Source organism: Sphaeramia orbicularis, chromosome 15 (assembly GCF_902148855.1).
Source record: "Sphaeramia orbicularis chromosome 15, fSphaOr1.1, whole genome shotgun sequence".
Taxonomy (NCBI): Eukaryota; Metazoa; Chordata; class Actinopteri; order Kurtiformes; family Apogonidae; genus Sphaeramia; species Sphaeramia orbicularis.
In genome coordinates this window covers 30,789,649-30,809,337 of record NC_043971.1, presented here as the reverse complement: position 1 = coordinate 30,809,337, position 19,689 = coordinate 30,789,649, and the positions used below count along the sequence as shown (strand labels likewise).

The 19,689-nt window shown below is 37.4% G+C and overlaps 1 protein-coding gene across 1 annotated transcript in view; it reads right to left on the bottom strand.

The window, feature by feature from the left end:
- Positions 1 to 1,645: 1,645 nt before the first annotated feature.
- ryr2b (ryanodine receptor 2b (cardiac)) overlaps positions 1,646 to 19,689 on the bottom strand; it is a 90,697-nt gene continuing 72,653 nt past the window's right edge. The window contains exons 84-104 of the mRNA XM_030156652.1: positions 18,055 to 18,135; positions 17,718 to 17,806; positions 17,353 to 17,481; positions 17,084 to 17,188; positions 16,121 to 16,202; positions 14,743 to 16,028; positions 14,509 to 14,570; positions 14,131 to 14,269; positions 13,888 to 13,974; positions 13,188 to 13,400; positions 12,892 to 13,022; positions 12,756 to 12,798; positions 11,305 to 11,441; positions 10,391 to 10,451; positions 9,869 to 10,015; positions 9,517 to 9,651; positions 7,135 to 7,291; positions 6,878 to 6,942; positions 4,914 to 5,014; positions 2,488 to 2,539; positions 1,646 to 1,741 (exon numbers count right to left, since the gene is read on the bottom strand). Of these exons, the coding sequence (XP_030012512.1) occupies positions 1,646 to 1,741; positions 2,488 to 2,539; positions 4,914 to 5,014; positions 6,878 to 6,942; positions 7,135 to 7,291; positions 9,517 to 9,651; positions 9,869 to 10,015; positions 10,391 to 10,451; positions 11,305 to 11,441; positions 12,756 to 12,798; positions 12,892 to 13,022; positions 13,188 to 13,400; positions 13,888 to 13,974; positions 14,131 to 14,269; positions 14,509 to 14,570; positions 14,743 to 16,028; positions 16,121 to 16,202; positions 17,084 to 17,188; positions 17,353 to 17,481; positions 17,718 to 17,806; positions 18,055 to 18,135 (3,398 nt within the window). The remainder of the gene's footprint in view (positions 1,742 to 2,487; positions 2,540 to 4,913; positions 5,015 to 6,877; positions 6,943 to 7,134; positions 7,292 to 9,516; positions 9,652 to 9,868; positions 10,016 to 10,390; positions 10,452 to 11,304; positions 11,442 to 12,755; positions 12,799 to 12,891; positions 13,023 to 13,187; positions 13,401 to 13,887; positions 13,975 to 14,130; positions 14,270 to 14,508; positions 14,571 to 14,742; positions 16,029 to 16,120; positions 16,203 to 17,083; positions 17,189 to 17,352; positions 17,482 to 17,717; positions 17,807 to 18,054; positions 18,136 to 19,689) is intronic.

Genomic DNA, 19,689 nt, shown 5'->3' with positions numbered 1-19,689 from the left:
TAGCTCATAAAATCATCTTATAAACTGACAACCATATGTGTAAATGGTGGCACAATTCAAATGAGATCAAAAATTTGTCTCTTACCACTGACCACAAAACCTAGAAAGAAAAAACCTAGAAAGACCACTCATTACCATTAATCTATTCGTATATCTGGCAAATGCTTTTAGAACAGTTCCAAAACACAAAAATTAGCTGGGTACTACAGTCTTTAGTAAGTGTAAAAAAAGCTAGAATAAAACAGAGCATCTATTCAGAGCAAGGGGAGTATAAATAGAAGGATAATGCATACGAGGCTGACTGAAAAAATAATGAATATTTACAGTGGCGTGTGCATTGTAATTAAAGCTGACCAACCACTGACACTTATCAGTGTTTGAAGAACAACAAAAAGTTTGTATATTATGTTTTGGTTTGACAAACTTCACTTTTTATTGGGATCAGATCATTGTCAGAATGTTGTATGTTATACTCTTCATCAATGTGAAATGTGTTTTTAAAGTGTATTTTTACAGAGAGCACCCTGCAGTGAGATGGGATACTTAGTGAAACAGAAAGTGACTATAAATCACGACTCAAAAATAATAACTGATATCAGTGATGACTTGTGCAGACCTAGCGTTCGACCTTTGCATAATGAGGACAGTATCTGCAGGTGGCACTCCCATGCCCATCACCCTGCTGCTAAGCTGTGTGCGCACACACACACACACACACACACACACACACACACACACACACACACACACACACACACAGTGAGATTTTAACAGTTTAACAAAACTTGCCACGTTCCTGTAGTCAATGAGTCATATCAAAGGATTCCCCAAGGGTTGCTCGTCTGTCTGAGACATCGGTCAATCACATCATTAAACATGAAGATCCATTTCCATCACAATATTTTAACCTTAATACTAAGCAACCTGCTGGCAGGCTACAGAGTGGCTGATAATGAGAAAAGTGCCAAAGAAGAGGGACGAGGAAAGAGCTACAGGAAGGGGAAAAAAAAGATTGAGAAGCAAGGAGAGATGAGCAGACAAGAATGAGAGAGAGGGAGAGCCTGAAGAAACAGGAAAGAAAATGGTAAAAAGAACAAATGCCAGAGGGAGAGTGTTTATCTGGCTGTCACACAGGGGAACAGGATGGGAGGCTGTGATTAGAAAGACAAATCACATCATTCGCCGAGTTCATTCAGAGATTCTACAGGGACAAATCCAGCTTGCAAAGTGCTGTATAGCTGCATTTCTGACATTTCTGAATAACCAGCCTTGACTATTTAAGATAAAGATGCATAAAACGATTAACAGTCAATCATTTTACGTACTTAATACTGTGTGTTTTAAAGTCTGAAAAGCAATGGCATTACTTATTCCTTACTAAAACCCTGAACATTAACACAACACACACAAACTGCTCTCCTTATCCTTTTCATTTGGTTAAAATAATATAAATTAGAATAAATAGCACTGTGCATCAGCATACAATGCAGAAGTCATTTTTGCAGAGGTAACCTTTATGAAAATCCAAAATCTATGTGATGCACACAAACAAGTCAAGGTAATTTAGTAAATCCAACGGCATCAAACAGATGCCTTCTGTGTGATGACATTATCGAGTCCAGCTCTAGGCCTCTCAGATTTCCTTTCATCCCAGTTGATCCTCATATTGCTTACGGAAACAGTCTCCCACAGGAAAGAATTCCCAACAACGCTCCTGGTACATTTTCCAAACATAGGATTCCTGGCAAAGTCAAGAAAATGGTAATGTAACATTTTTACTATGCTTAATGATCAGTGCATTTTGACCTTGAGCTGTTTTTTTGTTTGTTTTTCTCAAAATAAGTATCTGAATGCTGTTAAAATGTGTTAATTATAAATGCAACACAGTGGAAGATTAGAATAATAAATCTCCTCTTATTTATGCTAATTTAAATTAATCTTTGTTGCACTGATCATCTGGATGTGATGTGCAACATTATAAATTTGTTTGCTGCAACAAATCAAAATTGAGGGAAGTTTGACAAATAACAACCCTGAAGAGTTTCCGTGTAAACTTTCTGTCTAGTAATTTTCCAATATTCAAGCTTTTTAAGTATAAGATGGCAATGATTCTGAATTGTCATATTTATTCAATGGGAATAAAACAAACAAGCCCACAGAAACATGAACACGCATGCAGCATGCAAAGGTTAAGTGTTCGTAACCGTGTATTCCCAAATAATTTATAATATTTATGATAAAACGCTCATGCCAGGATTGATAAAGTATTTGATAGACAGTGTGAATGCACATCCTGTCATAGTTGAAAAGGTTATACAACAGCTTTGTCATTCTAATAGCAAATGCTGGTATTAATAAGTAAGTCAGTGTGGCATGGAGGATGATTGTGGAAGAATGTTAATATTTTGACAAGAAATCAGGAGTCTCTCAAAGCAAGCCCTATGACTAACATTTGAATCATGCATTGAAACAGAAGAAACCTTATACCTGCCCCGTGTGTTCAGTTTCATCCTTGTTAATGAGATACATCAGAAAAAATCTGTAAGGACACAGAAGAGGGATTCATGTAGCACATCGCACCTCCTACGCCTTCTCCGGTTTAATATGGTGAGATAAACACTACAAGAAAAGTCCTAGCACTCTAATCCTGTGCAGGAGTCAGAAGATTACACTACATTTGCTTGGTATTTTACTGCAGCGAGAGACAACAGCTGTGTTTTGTCTCACTTGTGACAATCAAGGAAAGTAGTTATTATGAAATTCACATTTATTTTAATGTTTGAAAATATTTATCGTTAAGGAAAAGGAAGGCACACACACAGCCCACTGTCAATCATGTGTACTCAGTTGACTTAATCCTAATGTCGGGTGGTAGAGCCTCATCAGTGAAGCCTTAAATGTCAAGGAGCACTATGTCTATACATAGACATTAGCAGGGGAGAGTCCATCAGTGGGGCCAGGCCGTCTAGCAGCCTCCATACTAATAAGGGCCTATAAGCTCTAGCCGATGGCAATTATTGATGTAGTAGAAGTACCGAATGCAGAAACACTGATAAAATAAGCAATTCAGCCATCATCACACTAGTATACAGGGAATCTAAAAAAACCTGAACATTTATTTTTTTTCTTCCAATAGCAAGAAAACATATGTAACATTGATTTAGAGGTTATGCATCATATCATAGGTGTCTTCTATAAAGGCTCTGCTAAAGAGGGTGAAAATGACCAATCATCAAAATGTTCTTGGCAGGCTGACAAAAAACAAAACAAAACAAAACAAAAAAACTGGCTGAAATAGGGTACTGAGTCAGGTTAGAGCTGCCCAATAAAATAGGGATGTTCCAGTTGAAGACCTGAAATGACCTGGCGACATGTCAGGGTGTACATCAGCTTCACCTGTTGGTAGCTGGGATGGGTTCCAGCATCACCCTGACCCTCTTGTGGATAAAGTGGTTCACAAAATAAATGAAGAAAGAATGGTCCAGTTGGTTTTCTTTTGGATGTCTGACAAGCATTTTCTGTTTATCTACTGGAAAATGACAATGTTATAAAAAACAGCAGTTGCCAAATGCAGAGGGGGGGGGTTGAAGAAATGACTGAAAATTCCTTTATTTTCACAGGACACACCTAAGATGCAGAATCTCTCTACCATGCATATTGCAATATTTCTTACTCTGCAGTTTTCTTGAGATTAAACAAGAAAAGAGTGCTTAATTTTTCTGGTCTTGATTACACTGAAAATGGTGCATTTACACAGATAACAACAAAGGAAAATTAATCATTGACTAATGAGAAATAGTTTATGATTCACCAACTTCCAAATGTTTTAATTATGTAATCTATTTACAACTTTTAACATTTTTTCCCTATTTTATTATTGTCAATATAACATTCCAGTGCAAATCTTCTGTCATTTCTCTGGTATTTGAGCAGCACGTTGGCAGTAATTCCAGTATATTGTGCTGCATGTGTTTGTATAGTTTTCTGTTTACAGACAGAAAATCTGTGATTAAATAAAGGGAAGAGAAGTAATTGGCAAAAATATGGAGTTCTTGGTTTTTCTCAGATTGAGTACAATACAACTAAACCATGCTACAATACAAAAAATAAAAAAATAAAAACTGGTGAGAATTAGATTTGAAGAAGAAAACAGTAAATAATGTGCATTGTTAATGAAAAATTTCAGCTAATGTGACGCATTTGCAAAAGAAACACAAACCATATGACACACGATAATTTAAATAGTTAAATTATCATATTCAATGGAAACCAGCCGAGTAGATCAATGGATAGGAAAGCTTTCTAAAAGGTTTCAAATCTATTTTAACCCTTTCATGCATGAATTATGTGAACCTTAATCAAGATTTTTTTCCTTGAGTGTTTTTATTCCTCTTTAGGCATAAAAAAGAGAAAACATTTTATGAACTTATTTTTCATGGAGTTACAAAAATGTCCACTCAGCTGGACACAATGCGTTTAATTTTAGAAGAAATGAAACATGCATTTAGTCATATACTGAGTGAAAACTAGGAAATAAAAACATGTTTAATGCTGCTAAGCTGATGTTTTCTCACATTTTAACATACCATACTTAAACAAAACAGTTAATTACAATCTATTAACAATTGCCAATTTTTTACACTTAAAAATGTAACTGCAGATCAGGTTTATCTAGAACAGCAAATTTACAGTAATGGTATGAATTACAGTGTATGGGATGATGCATAAGTGTCCACTGTGTTGGCTGATATGGAACTAAAACAACAAAATCCATAAGAGAACACCTTTGAACAGCTGTCCACTGTAGTGACCACAATGCATGAAAGGGTTCAAGACTGTGGAGCATGCAGAATTTCATGTTTTAGTATTTGATTGCCTGAAAGCATGACAGTGGTAGATATGCTCCTACTCACAGATAGTTGGCCAAGTTGTGTTCCTGTAGAGTGTGAGTCTCAAAGCCATGAGGAATTGTATCAAAGTACTCACTTCCTATTCCACAAATAAAACACTTGGTCTGCAGAAGAAAGAAGTACAAGTGATTTACAAAAAACAGAATGTTGTATAGAATTTACTCTATATTTGAGACCAAAGTTGGTTAGTCTTTGTACATAATCCCCATAAAAGAAGAAGAGACAGCAAATAGCAGCAGTTTAATGCTTTCAGGATTAATTATTATTAGATTTTCTAATTGTGTTTGTTGGTATTACCATTCATTGTGCATTTCTGTGGAATTTTAGGGTGTTTGACTGTGAGAGGGATTAAAATGTTGTACAATGGCCACAGTGACAGAGGTCATCTGTCGCATCGGAACTCTGTCAACCAGATAAAACAGGTGGAGAGTTTGCAATCCTAAATTTTAAAAGGTACACAGAAACATAAAGATAATAAATTATCAACATAAGCAAAGTCTTGTTTTTAGACTGTAGATCACAACATCATACTGTTGTAGTGACTGAGGCTATTAATAATTTAACGCCATTGTTCTTCCACTCTAAATCCTTTGAGAATGTGCACATACATGTCCTTTATCAGTAAATAAAAGGCAGACACTGATGTGTCCGCTCATAAGAGAATGGCAGTGGGGGCCTGTTAAGGACAGCCGCTGTGTCACTCTTTATTAACAGAGAGGGAAGTGACCACCCTCTCACCATTGTGTGTCAGATCATCTGTGCTGCCATGAGGCCTGTGTGGTCTGGACTTTGATTACATGCCTGTCTCCGTCACACCTTTGGACTTCTGCCTGTGAGGACCGGAATGCCTGCTGCTGATTCTCAGCCTGATTGACCACTCTGTTCAATCTCTTTCAACCTTACTTGTACTGCCTACAGAGTCTGCTTTGGGTGGTTTTGTTCACATCTGTCCCTGCATTTACATTCCTCAGGAGTATATGCACAAAGCCCATAAAAAAGGGAACACTATCTGAGAGTGCATGACTAAAATGTATGTATTATTCTTTATTTTGTGTTCCTACATTATGTTGCTCAAGTACAAACAGATGGAAAGACAGCAAACAACAATCCTGCCTGTTTATCTAAATTGCAAATTGTAATCATCACTAATCCTCCTTTCACATCAGACAAAAGACTCACTAACATCTCGCTATTGTCTTCACTGTGAAAAGGACCCATTCATTCCCAGGTCAACACATCCTATTGTAGTCAAGGGAATTTATTGACACCAATCAGAGGTAATGAAAACACAACTCACAAATGTATTTTTTTCCAGTCATAAATTCATCCCTCATTGTTCAACAAGATTCAGAAATTATGTGTGAACAAGGAAGAAGGTAAAAATATTAATTTGTAACAACTGTTGTCTGGGGCCTCTGATTATATCTAATGCTTGGGCATATTTGTGATGCTGAAAACAAAAGACAAAAAGGAAACTCATCTGCTTGCAGTATAAATTAACCAAAGCTGCATCTCCTCTAATCAAAAACGATATAATTAAGAATTTCTTTAGCACTTTTTCTCTCCTAACTTGATATAGAATTACTGATTATTCAGGGGGGTGAGATTAAGATATCCTCAACATTAAGCAAACAGTGAGATTCCTCACCAGCTTCCTCTAGAATCACCTTTGACTCTACTTAATCTCTGTAATTACACCTAACCTCAACCTTACTTAGCTACTGACCCGAATCTTATTACTGTGTCTCTACGGTTACATTCCCCATAAATGCGGTGGTAGGATGATCTATGAGAGTTATCACATTTGCATATTTAGCCTTAGATCACTTTTTGGTTTTTCAATAAGACACAGCATGAACATAATACAAAAGCTTAATGACATACTTAAAGTTTATGACACTAATAGCCTGGAGGTTCATTAGAGTAGTTTTTCTTTATGTGGGTGTACGAGGCAGTTTGACATTTACCTCCATGTCCTCTTTCACCTGCTCCTGCTGGTCACGAAGCTCCCCAAAGGCATCAATTATCAAACCTAAAACAACAAGACATATAGGACTGCATGTGAAAAGCTGTGTTTGAATGATAGCGATCCTTAAAGATTTTGTCTTCATCTCACTCCACATAAAAATTTCACCATATCTACTCTGGTCAAACTGAATTAATTGTATGTTTTTGTCTGGTTCACGCATATGTACATGTGCTCAAGCCGAGCGGTGTGACTCACCCTGGATGATGGCAAGAAGAATGACAATGACGAAGAAGAAAAAAGTTATGTCAAAGAGGATGCGTTCGACCTCAAACTCATCCCCAGCAGGGTCTTCGATCTCATCCCCAATCCCCCCACCTGCACGCACTCCCACGTACATGTGGAACATGTAGCACTGAAATAGAACACAGCAGAGGGTCCCGCTGACACTTTCTACCTCAACACTGCAGACTTACAAGAAAACAATTCTCTTTCGCTGTTTCTGCAAAATAAGGAAAAGGAATTCACGATATCCAAAGATGAATAAAATTATGTTCCCGCAAATTACCTGGAAAACTTTTTTACAATTCAAAGCACAAAACAAAATTATTTCATCCCACACATTTTCATTACCACTTCAAAAACTGCTTTTTAGGGAATAGTTCAACTTCTCAAACAGGCAGTTTGTTTTTGTGTAATTTTACAGAACACTTGCCTTTCAAATCAATATTCTTAGCCTAAAATGATAAAAATTCACTTCAGGAGTTAGTGTTAGTGTAAGGAAACTGAAGCCAAAAAGCCAAGAAGGAGTTCTGTGTAGGGCTTTGAAGTCTGAGGGACAACATGTGGTGCCTGAAACCTGAATAAAATGCACAAATAAGTGAATAAACCTTCAAGAAAGTCAAATTTTGCATCCAGAACTAGTTTTAAGTTCAAAATGACTGAACACTGGTGAATGTTTCCTGGTTGTCAAATTCATACTTTTACAGTGTGTTGCAGGGGTGTTAAACATACTACCCATGAGCCAAAACTGGCTCTCCAAAGGGTTTGATCCAACCCACAGGATGAATTTGTAAGGATTACACAAAAGACATTGACAATCAAGTTATTTGATCATGAAGCTAAATTCTGTATTTTTCAGTTCCAGATGCCTGTTACTAAATGTTTTGTGCATTTGTAGATCCATTAATCTGTAAGTTGCAATATACATGTGTAAAAGATAACCTGAGGCCTAATACTGGTAAAACTGCACTTTTTTTCTTAACCTTTTAACCCCTGAGACATTATTTCAGGTAAATAGGCTACTGTGAATTTGCGCCTATAGAAGTGTCGTAAAAGCTGTTGTGAGTATGTGCTTGTGTTCCTTTTCTTCCATAGTTTTGCTTTGTTTTAGGTCAAAACAGGGTGGAATAGCCAAATTTTACAAAATAATGCACTCAGAATGTACATCAATAAGAGATTGTGAACAGCAACACACTGAAGAACAGCAAGTATTTGAATTCTGGCCCAGTAGTTTTTGTTTTGGGGCTCTTATTTATTAAATCAGTCCAGCTGCTTTTTGGCACCCGGTTGAACTCCAAAAAGCAGTTACATGGTCAAAACTCAGTAAAGACACAGTAAAAACATAAAAGAAAGTCACCACAACACTGCAAACAACAGTGAAAACAAAAAACAACAAGGAAAACAGTGTAAAAAAAAAAAAAAAAAAAAAAAAAAGCAAACGTCTATTTTTGTAGTGAGGTGGTTTTGCCCCCTATTACACAAGTGGTGGGGGGTGCACTGAGCATGAAATCTCTGTAAAGAGCAAGGTGTATTCTATCAGTATGTTTTGAAATGTTTCCTATTTAGCAAAGGGTTGAATATTTATAAATATTTAAAATAAATCATACATTCAGAACACTCACTACAGACACGTCAGGGGCTAAAGGGTTACGAAATTTCAGGTCAGTCGTGGAAATTCAGGTTATTCACATTTTTTGTTTAAGAATAGTTTGTAAGTGTAAACAGTCAATTTTACTTTTTTTGTACAAAACAAAGACAAAAATTTGGAGTTGTCATTATTTCTTAGTCATTATACATTATTTTACTGGTCTGGCCCACTTGAGGTGAAATTGGGCTGTATGCGGCCCCTGAAATAAACTTTGACTTCCTTGGTGCGTTAAGATAATGTAGGAATTAATTGTAACACTGCTGCAAAAACAGAAGCCCAAACAATAGCACAACAATGTGAGTAGCTGAAAATTTAATGTAATATCCACTGGCAGCAGGCTTTTATTAAAATGCTATCACTGCCCATCCGCCTGCTTCTGTGAGTGACAGTGAAGTCCATATTATAATAGAGCAGGCAGTGGGGTGTTGATGTTGCGAATGGTCGAACAAAGAGCTATGCTGAAGCTTTCCATCCGCATGTCTATCATTTTATGGAAAACTTCTCTTTGAGTGACTGAGAGCGTCACCAGTAGGGATCACTGTCAAATCTCCACCAACCCTCAGTATCTGACGAGAGTTTAGAATCAGGTGTGTTGCAGCCTTTATGTGAGAAGGACAGACAGGTATATGAGGGGTTGGAGACCGATAAAGGGATATACAGAGACTCAGATTACTGTGTTTTTGTCGGTATGTACTGTATGTTCGACTTACAGTGAGCATATCGTTGCACTTCATGTCCTGGGTGTTGCTGTCATCACTCTTGTTGTAAAACTTCCGAAAGAAATTGAAGGCCACAACAGTGTAAAGATACACAACAACGGCGAGGAGACCCACAGTCAGGACCAGCTGAAAAACACACACACCCATAATTACAAAATGAACAGAAGGAGCCAAACAGATGGGCTTTAATATGATTTTTCATCTAAGAAAAAGTCCCCAATATAACCCTCCAGCATGAGTGCAAACATCACATGCATACACACAGCACTCATGAACACAGACACACACACACACACCACACAGACAGATGGATAAAGAAATAAAGACAGGCAGAGACACACACCTGCTTTCCATTGTGAGTGACAGAGGAAAGGATGGTACGAAGTGTCTTGAAGCCCATGGCGATGTCCAAAAGGTGAGCCGCAAAGAAGAAGTTGTTGTAATGACCCAGAACTGACATGGCCATGTACCAAGCCAAGTACAAGAAGGACTGTGTGTAGACACAAGCACGCATACACAAAAAGACAATGTAAGCAATAAGGATTACCAGAGCAGATAGAAAGACAAATGTGTATTTTAGATAAGGCAGAATCACAGGATATTACCACCCTCACTTCTACATGTGCAACTGTATCTAACAAGATCTTACCAGAGTAGAACAAGAAATTAAACAAAGAGGAATAAGTCATAAAACATTAGATATGTTTTACACACACTGCCAGGTTATAATACATTATCACTTAACATAAATTACAGGAAGTGACAGTCTTATCTGGGTGTTGTAGAGACAAAAGGGCATACACAGTGAAGCTAGAGAGATGTTGAATACTGTCTGAGAAGCAGGTTGTGTGACTGCTGAACTTACACCATCCGCAAATATAACTCCTAGTTTCCAGATTTGGTACTTGATGTCAATGGAGTTCAATCTGAAATAACAGTTACATGATGATGAAAACTTACATGATAAGGTCAAAATGTCCATGTCTAAAATCAGATCACTGTGGCAACAGTGAGTTTTCTAAAAGGGTCTTTCTGTTATGTGGCTTCAACTCAGAATGTCCTGTACTCCATCAAGCACAACGTGATGTACTTGCCTCTGTCTGGCCAGTAACAAATACAAGCTTGCATAGGGTATAATCTAAGTGGCTATTAACAATGACATAGCTTTTTCATAATGGCAGTGATTTAATCTGCTCAAATGTTATTTCATAGTGAAACTAACAAAGATCAAACAACAAATAAGCTCATCTTGTCGATGTTCATGTGTGATTCCTGTTTACCCTCAGAGTAAAATGCATTATGGAGAGAGAAATTGATTTTTCTATTTAACAAATCTCTTTTTATGCCACTATCACATTGTATGTAAACACAGTCTCAGCAACAAAGAAATGCGGAGGTCACTTCAGTATTATCACTGTAAATTGCTTTGTGGATAGTGGTTTGCCAAACTGCTGCTACATTAACTCATGAAGGGTGGTGGCGACCAAAACTGCCAACAGATGAGAACGATGTAAACACAGGTCATGATTTCAATAGATGACTGTGTATGTATAAAAAGTAGCAGATGATCGTCACAAGATTTTGTCCTTCAACTGGCCTCACATCTGGCATCACAAAAGACAACCTATATAAAAGCAGAACTCATGAACAATACTCTTCACTAAAATTTCCCACAACACAAGTAAGAGACACACCATCTGCTGTGCGCAGCATATCAAGGATGTCTTTAGAAGTGCAGAATTGCGAGAATCTGTTCATTTTTACGCATTCTCTACTCACAGAGTCCTCCAGGCAGTGTCTCTCTTGAGCTTCTTTCTCTCTTGTCTCTGACAGCTGAAGTCTAAAGCAGCCTGGTCCAGACCTAGAAGTTCACTGATCTTCTCACAGCCATAAAATTCTCCATACTTATCCATCACCTGGCATTGCAAGAAAAAAACATGTAACTAAATATTCTGCTCTTATGACTAAAGATAATGTCGTCCTAATGAGGGGAACACAGTTTGGCTGGTAAACTGTGATTTTTCTGTAGCTTCTCATTAGGAGAATAGTACAATTTATTTACCAAGAAGTCCAACTGAATGAACACCTTTAACTGTATTTGACTTGTCTGAATTATTATTCATGTTTTGATGGCAGGCAACTGTTACCATCTCATATCCATCCAGATTTTCTTTCCTATATGAATATTCAGTATATGTGCTGTTAACACATTTTTTTTTGCTATGTCTAATAATGGTAAACCTTAGAGCAAAGCTTATCTTCCTAATGCCAATGCAGCTCAGAGAAACTTAATTTATGAATGTGAAACAAGAGCCAACAACAGCCTTGTCGTGTATTACACTGTCTACTTTGCTATTAGTTTAAAACATTAAGACTTTAATGCCTGGTAAGTATTATCTCTCATCTTTGAATGCATAAGTGGATTGCTAGACGCCCTTGAACATATTACACAATCTTTGCTTTACTGCCAGCTCTTAAAATGATGCTATTCAAAGTATTCAGTGCAGGGAAACAGTGCATACAGCATTGCACTACTGCTGCCAAAATTTTTCCCCTTACTGAACTACTATAACATACAGTGACACTTAGTATGGCCTGTAGAATGGATTCTCCCAAGACATATTCTATAGGAATCCACCTAAGCATTTTTCTTGTCACATTGCACAATATGACCCAAAATAATTTACAGTTCATGCTTGATTGCCACTTGCCCCACCAGATCCCCACTGTGGCAAACAGCCCTTTGCCAAGACTACAATAAGCTCTAAACCTTAGTCAGAAGGCACTGATGCAGAAAACACAGTCTATAAATATTAATTTTGGAGCAAAATGGAGAAGTAATCATCAAAGCTGCAACTTCTAAATCAGCTATTTTGCTTTGATAGTGAGATACTGCTTTCAATTCCTTGATAGCAGAACTAAAAGAAAGGAAAATGCTCACATATCTAAGACATTTTTACAATATCATTTACATAAAAGGGTTTCCAGAAAAAAGAGCAGTGTCCTCTTCCTTGACAGAGTGAAATCAGTAGGGTAGCTATCAGTGTCGCAGTTTCTCTGCAGATAATGAAAATGTTTTGGAAGCTGCTGAGGGGGTGATTACACCTGCCATTAAATGGTCCATTAAATTTTAGTTGGTCTTCTAATACTGTGAGATGAAGTGATCAAATACATGCATGCTGCACATTCACAATTAGGAAATGATAATATTGTAGTTCCAGGATACCTACCTTCCTCTTCACAAATTTATCCCAATAGTTACTTGGAAATGATCTGAAAAGTCAGACAATTATATAAATATAGATACTGACATGAAAAATGGTTGTTTATTTGAAGGCTATTTATTTTACAGCTGGGTCAACATACGGTGTGTTAATGACGAGTCGGTCCCATTGGCCTTTAATGTCCTCCTCAGGGGGCTGTACCGTCACATACAACCCATCAAACTCCAACCTACGAGCCACTTCCTTCTCACGTTTGAAGACCGCCAGTGGTACCTGCCAGTTAAATGTCGGCTGTTATCACTAGTCTCCAGTACCTGTGTAAAGCTACCAGCATGTACTGTTTACTTAAAATCTCTGTCCTTCAGTCTCACTGTCAGCATCTTGTTTTTTTAAATTTTGGTACACTTTATTCCCACATGTTCCACCAAAACTAAATACCTTAAGGCAGTAGTAACCGATAATACAACAGAAGGAGATAAGTGTGTGTGCCACAGCCAGGAAATGGAGAGATGGCTCCATGTATCCACTGCTTTCTTCGAGGACAAAATAAACTGTGCCCTCATTGTCGTTTTCAACAGCAGACTCTGGTTCGTCACTGTAAACAGCTGCGACCACTTGTTTGTCCTCATTTGATGCAGGCAGGGATGCAACCTGGAATAAATAATAACAGTATTGAGGAGCTAGAAGAAAAATAAATTCCATGCAGCATGGCCAGGCTTACTGTGTGGTGACAAGTTAATTTATATAATACAAGGAGTGGGACAAAAATAGCTGATGAATATTCTCAGTTTGGAGTTTTATTTATCTGCAGCACTTTGTGTTGTTTATTTGGAGTTAATTTGCTTTTTTTTGTCCATTTCTGTATTTTTGGTCAGAAACCTGCAAATTTGATTCAGATTTAACTGTCAGCTCTGCAAGTCTAAACCAAATGAGGTAGATCTGAAAGTGTCCTTACTGTACACTACTATTAAAATGCACCATGAAAACAACCTTTGCATTGTAATATAAATTAGGTAATTTTTTTTTTTTTTTTGTCACAGAAGATATTTTCATTTCAGTTGGAATGCTCTGACTACAATAAAACTGAGAAAATATAAACTAGAAAAACCTCTTTGCATTCAAAAGTAGATACTCTCACCTTATAGAAGAGTAGGATGAAGTTGATTGCAAAGGCGACAAACAGAGCCAGAAGCCGCATATTGTAAAAATTCCTTGCAAAGTAATTCTGTAAATACAAGAAAAAAAATGAGGGTGATTTCTATATGTATATACTTGTAATGTGCACAGTGAAGTGGAAGTAAGTGTGCCTTGCATCCTTAAGTTAGTCAGTAATCCTAAACTAAGTGCAAATACGGTATATAGGAGTGTACTTGTCCATTACCAGCAGGCTCTTGTTAAGAGTCATTTCCCAGAAGGCAGAGTGTTGGTGCTCTTGTTCCTCTGACATATTGGAGCTACTCTTGGCTCTCAATTTTGCCTCAGCCTTCTCCTTTCCAATTTCCTTTGAGAAGTCCTTCCCTCTATAAACAGTCCAAAAACAAAGCATGAGAACCAGTCTCATGACAAAAAAATACCCCACAAAAATAGGTCTTTAAATTTTAAATAACCACACTGTGCCACAAAATACACTATATTTTTCACACTCTTTAAATGATTCTCTAAAACTTCTCACAAAAATATCTTAAAATTTCATCAATATTTTTTTTTTTTTTAACCAAGGAAACTGAATAATACTGTAATAAAGAACCAAGGGGCTCACTCTGTTTTTTCATATCCCTGCGTTTTTCCATCTTCCATTTGTTCCTCAGTGGTGATATTAACCTGCTATATTAAGAAGGAAAGATTATTAAGAATATATCAGTACAAAATGTAGGCAGAAAATGATGCAAAATCAAACACCCAAAACTTTCTAAAAGTGCAGACAAAAATCTAAGATCAAATCTAAAATGAAAAATCTAACTGCTATAGGACAAAGAAATGAGTGAAATAATACCAAGCCCTGATGCTTCTCAGGAAAATCACTGGGGGAAACTGTCCTGGTGGTTGTGCGGAACAGGTCCGTCAGACTGGCAGTGAGATCTTGTGTTATAAGTTTGTATTGACCTCCTTCCTTCTTCACTTTAAGGCCAAATATGTCTGAAAGTGCGTCCATCTCCCTGGGGGAGGTCATGGTTGCCACCTGCCCAATCTCCCTCAATTCTCTCTGGGAAGAAAAACTGGCTGAAAATTTCTTCTGCCACTGCACACTATTCACCTCCATGACCTCGTCAAGTGTTGGCTCAAAGATACCACCAAGCAAATCTGATACCCTCATCCTTTTGGCTCCCTCTATGAGACCACCGTTAACAAAGGCAATGTACAGCACATATATCAAACTACGAACTACAACACAAATGCACTGGACCACAGTCATGCAAATATATCTGAGAAGGAAAAGGACTGATACTAGGATGTCTCTAGGAGTCATCTTCATCAGTGTCTTCAAGTTTTTGACAGAAAACAAAGAGAGCAGCAGAAACAGCCAATAATAAATGGACATGATTCCATGGTTTTGCTGGATCTCCTCTTCACTTTTTTCATTTTCAATTTTTTCTGCATTCCTTTCTCCAGAGTCAGAGCCAGATATCTTTGCTGCAAGTTGCATTTCAAAGATGGTGTCCTCGCAGAAATTGACAAACATCTCCATTTTCTCCTTATCTCCACCTTCATTGACCACATCAAAAATGAACTGCCTCTTGGATTCTTTGACCTGTGGCTTTTCCCACTGTGTGCGGCTAGATTCACTTATCTCAAAGTAGACACGCTCAATGCGCTTCCCACTGCCCAGGATCTCAATTCTCCCCAAATAGGGCTGGAAGTACCTCAAGACACACTCTGCTAGTTCCAAGAATGTCCCCAGTCTTGAGTCATTAGGCATATGTTCTGACAAATTGGTGAGCAGGACAGCGATGCTGAAGCCAATGTCTTTGGCTGGCTCATGGAAGCGATCCACAAATACATCATAATCCATAATTTCACTTTCATTTGTCTCCATGCAGGAAAGGAGGAATTGAATTTCTGTTTGGGAAAAACGTTTACAGTTTTCCATGGCTCTCTGGAATTCCTTCCTGTGGATGCAGCCTTTACAGTCAGGGTCAAACTCCCTGAAGCCGACTGAGGAGGTGAGGTCTTTAAGTTTGAGAAACATGTCAAAGAACTTGAGGATCATCTCCACGTTGGCTGATGACTCCACCAGCATATCTACCATCTGCTTCCCAATAGTTCCATTAACAACATTGCCTGCAGGGAAAGTAAATAGGTTGATGAACTATACCAGATAAATGGAAAACTATTTAGAAACATAAACAACTATACAGTATGGAGAATCTTACCTTCTAGCATAGAAAGCAGGAATACAACCATGTCCTTTTGCAAATCCATAAGTTCTTTCAAAAGCTCAATTTGCCTGGAATCCTGGTAATAAGAAAACATATGTAAAGTTTACATCAATTTTAAATAACCCTACCATTAATCTCACATTTTACATTCTGTGTTAAGACAAATAATTAATGGTGTTGTGTCATTCATGAATAATTTGCTCAGTAGGACAAATCCTGAGTGAACATAATGAACTGAATCCCTTCCTGAAATGATCTGCTTCTCTGTTCAGTTGAGCTCTCAGTCAGTTGTGAATGAATGTGCAAAGCATTGACCAGGATACACGGTTGTTGTTATTTTCTCCAAGCTAACAGCCTGTGTAGCCAGGAAATACCACAAGAGGATCAATGTCCTGATCAATGGTCTATTCTTCTGACCTTGTACTAGTGTAACAATGTTCACAAAGTGTGGTTATAAACAAGTGCTGAAGACTGTCTCGGATCATTTTATTGCGAAGGAGCGCTGTATGTTGTGTGATTTGTTCAGTGAATAAACTACACAGTGAACGTGAGACCTGAGTGACAGTTAGCTACTCAAAATGTCAGAATCAAACCCAGCCAGTTCAGGAGTAATGCCAAACTGTAGGTCATGAAAAAGACTTAAATGAGATGAAACATCATCATTCAGTTCCAAAATTCAACAAGGAAACTTTTAAATAACAAAGAATTAAAAAATCTGCTTGTCAAAGCTACAGTACATCCAGTTCTGGTAGCCGGGGATCATGGGGTATGTACCCAGTTCAGGCACTGAACTGATTCATTGAACAAATCAAATATCTTTTATTAATTAATTCCAATGGTTTGAGATCCTGAAAATAACTACTTCGCCCATCACTAGTGTAGAAACTATCAGCTGTAATAGTACCAGAATTACGCAGGAATTATGCAAATAAAGTGTGAACAGTTGGAGTCCTCTACCTGCGAGAGCTTCATCTGCATGTGGGCAAAGACATGGAGAAATCCCACAACAGCATCCCACAGGCGACTGTGTGCTAGACTCTCCTGGTTCCCAGTACACGGGCCCTGGATTCAAGCGCAGATAATGTAAACTGCTTTATTCTGAGAAATGCTTCAGCACGGTAACAGAGAGGTAAATGCATAAACACAAAAGACAAAGCCAACTGGTAGTGTCTAGTGGCTGACAGACATACACAAACACACTCACATAGCACTGGAAGATGACGAACCTGTATGTACTCAGTGAGTGTGTTGAAGACCTGCTTGGCCACTTCTATGGCTTTGGAGAAGTTATGCTGGCCATTTTCATCAATCACATCCTTCCCAGAGTAGTACCAGTAAAAGTCACTAATTGACTCCTGCAGTAAGCACAGACAAAATGAAAATGATTTTTTTTTGTGTGTGTGATGAGAAAAAATCCATGTTTGCACAATGAGAAATACATTTTAAGCAAACCTTGAATAGATCAGAACAATAAGACTACTGAATGGGTTAAACATACATTTGTATTCATGTTACAGAGTTTGCAGTATCAAGTATGATATGGATTTCCTCAACAGACCAGCAATGCAGAGGAACATTAATGTGAGCTTACCTGTACTCTCAGTAAATAGTCCACAGTGGATATAATGATGTTGACAGTCATGTTGTTCCCTGTCTGTGTTCTCAAATAGTTCTGAAATTCTGCATCATGAATAAATATTAATGAGCATGTTAAACGGAAAGTCAAAGAAGCGCTGCAATGTAATTTATCTTGTGTGGAAAATGTCTATTACAGCAAATACAATACAGTGTTAATCTCTGCCTGCTTTCATTTCTTGTGTGAAAGTGAGGCAGAAAAAAACAACACACAACTTGCGTTTTATTTGTGGAGATCAGTATTAAAAACTTGTTAAAACATGTGCATATAGTTCCCCTATAAAGGTAATGACCTGAGTTGTGTCCTTCACAGAGGAGCTGTAGGAAGCGGAAAAGGTCACAGGTCAGGTCTTTGTCGGGTATCACCATCTCTCCTGGGAAGAAAAGGCAGGAGGAGGAAATAAATAGACAAACAGAAGTGCAACAACAGCAGGAGAGACTGAACTAAATACTATGCCATGAGATCGATATTGTACAGCCTGTTAACAGAGTCAAAAGGAGGTGCAGAGGTCCCAGGTCCTGAGAAAAGCACTTATATAACAGGATTCTGAAAGGGATTATGGGATATTTACCAAGTGACGCTACAGAGTCTATACAAGAAGTGGACAGAGGTCACTTCTGACTAATATATTAACCACAATGATAAAAAAAAATGTTTTATTCAATGAACAGAAGCTCCAAAGGCCAACATAGCATAGCATAGTCTTCTACACTGTTGCCCATAAAGTTGGAAGAAAATATTTTGACCTCTTCTCATGAAATGATTGTGACAATGTGATTTACACTTAATAAATTATAACTGGGACTCAATATGTAATCACTGCACCTGGTCAAAGGTGATATAAAAATATAAAAAGGATAGAAATAGGAATGAAAAGAAAATGATTGCAACTTTATGGACAACAGTGTATTAGGCCTACATTATTATTAACACAGCAATAAATTAAATATGGACTACACTATATTTTAGACGGACTGCTGTTACATGTAAACTGTCATCTTCCAAAACACTAGTGGGTGTTTTCCCATCTTGTTTGTGTAATTTCTATCACCTATCAATAACCGTTATAACTTTTGCTCTTCTAGCTTTTATACAAGTTCCTAGAATTTATACAGACCTACAAACCTTTATTTTGCTCCTAGATCATGGAATAACCTTCAAAACATATTAGACCTTAATAATTTTGCCTCCTTGGGTGAATTTAAAACTATATTACTATTCTTAAGATGGACTTTTCATATACTTTTCTATCTTTTCATCTTTCTTTTTTCCCTACTGTTGTTTCTCAGTTTGTGTTCAATCCTGTGCGTGTTTGTTAGGATTCATTTTATGAATTTTGCATATGCCCTCTTAGTGAGGTTTTCCCTCAAAATAAATTATTTCTTCCTGGTTAAATAATGGTTTAACAAATAATATAAATGATTGAACTAGAAGGTCCCATTAAAACAAATGAGACCAGACAAAGACTCCAGAAAAAAAAAGTTAATTCTTTTCTTTTAGCAGCCATCAGTGTAGTTAAACTTTGTTACTTCTGCAAATGTTGTATTTTGAAGCCATGATTCTTGCTCATAGAGTGACACTAAAAAAACATCCAATGAAGCTCAAATACACATACACCTGCAGTGGCTGTAACATAACAGTAATACTTCAGATGAGTAATCCTAAACAATTATGTTCCAAAAATTGCAAGGCTAAAGGTTCTCATCTGGGAAATCTGCGATGAATTTGTGAAATGCAAAAACACTGCAGATATTAACAATCAAGGGTGTCAAACTCATTTTAGCCCAGACATTCACAAAATGGAGAAAATAATTGCATTGGTACATCATAGACTAGAACTTTTTTCTTCATATTGGGAAAAATGGGTTCAGTATATATGATAATCCAGAGGCCTGATTTCATTTTATGTAAATGAACAATCACAGCT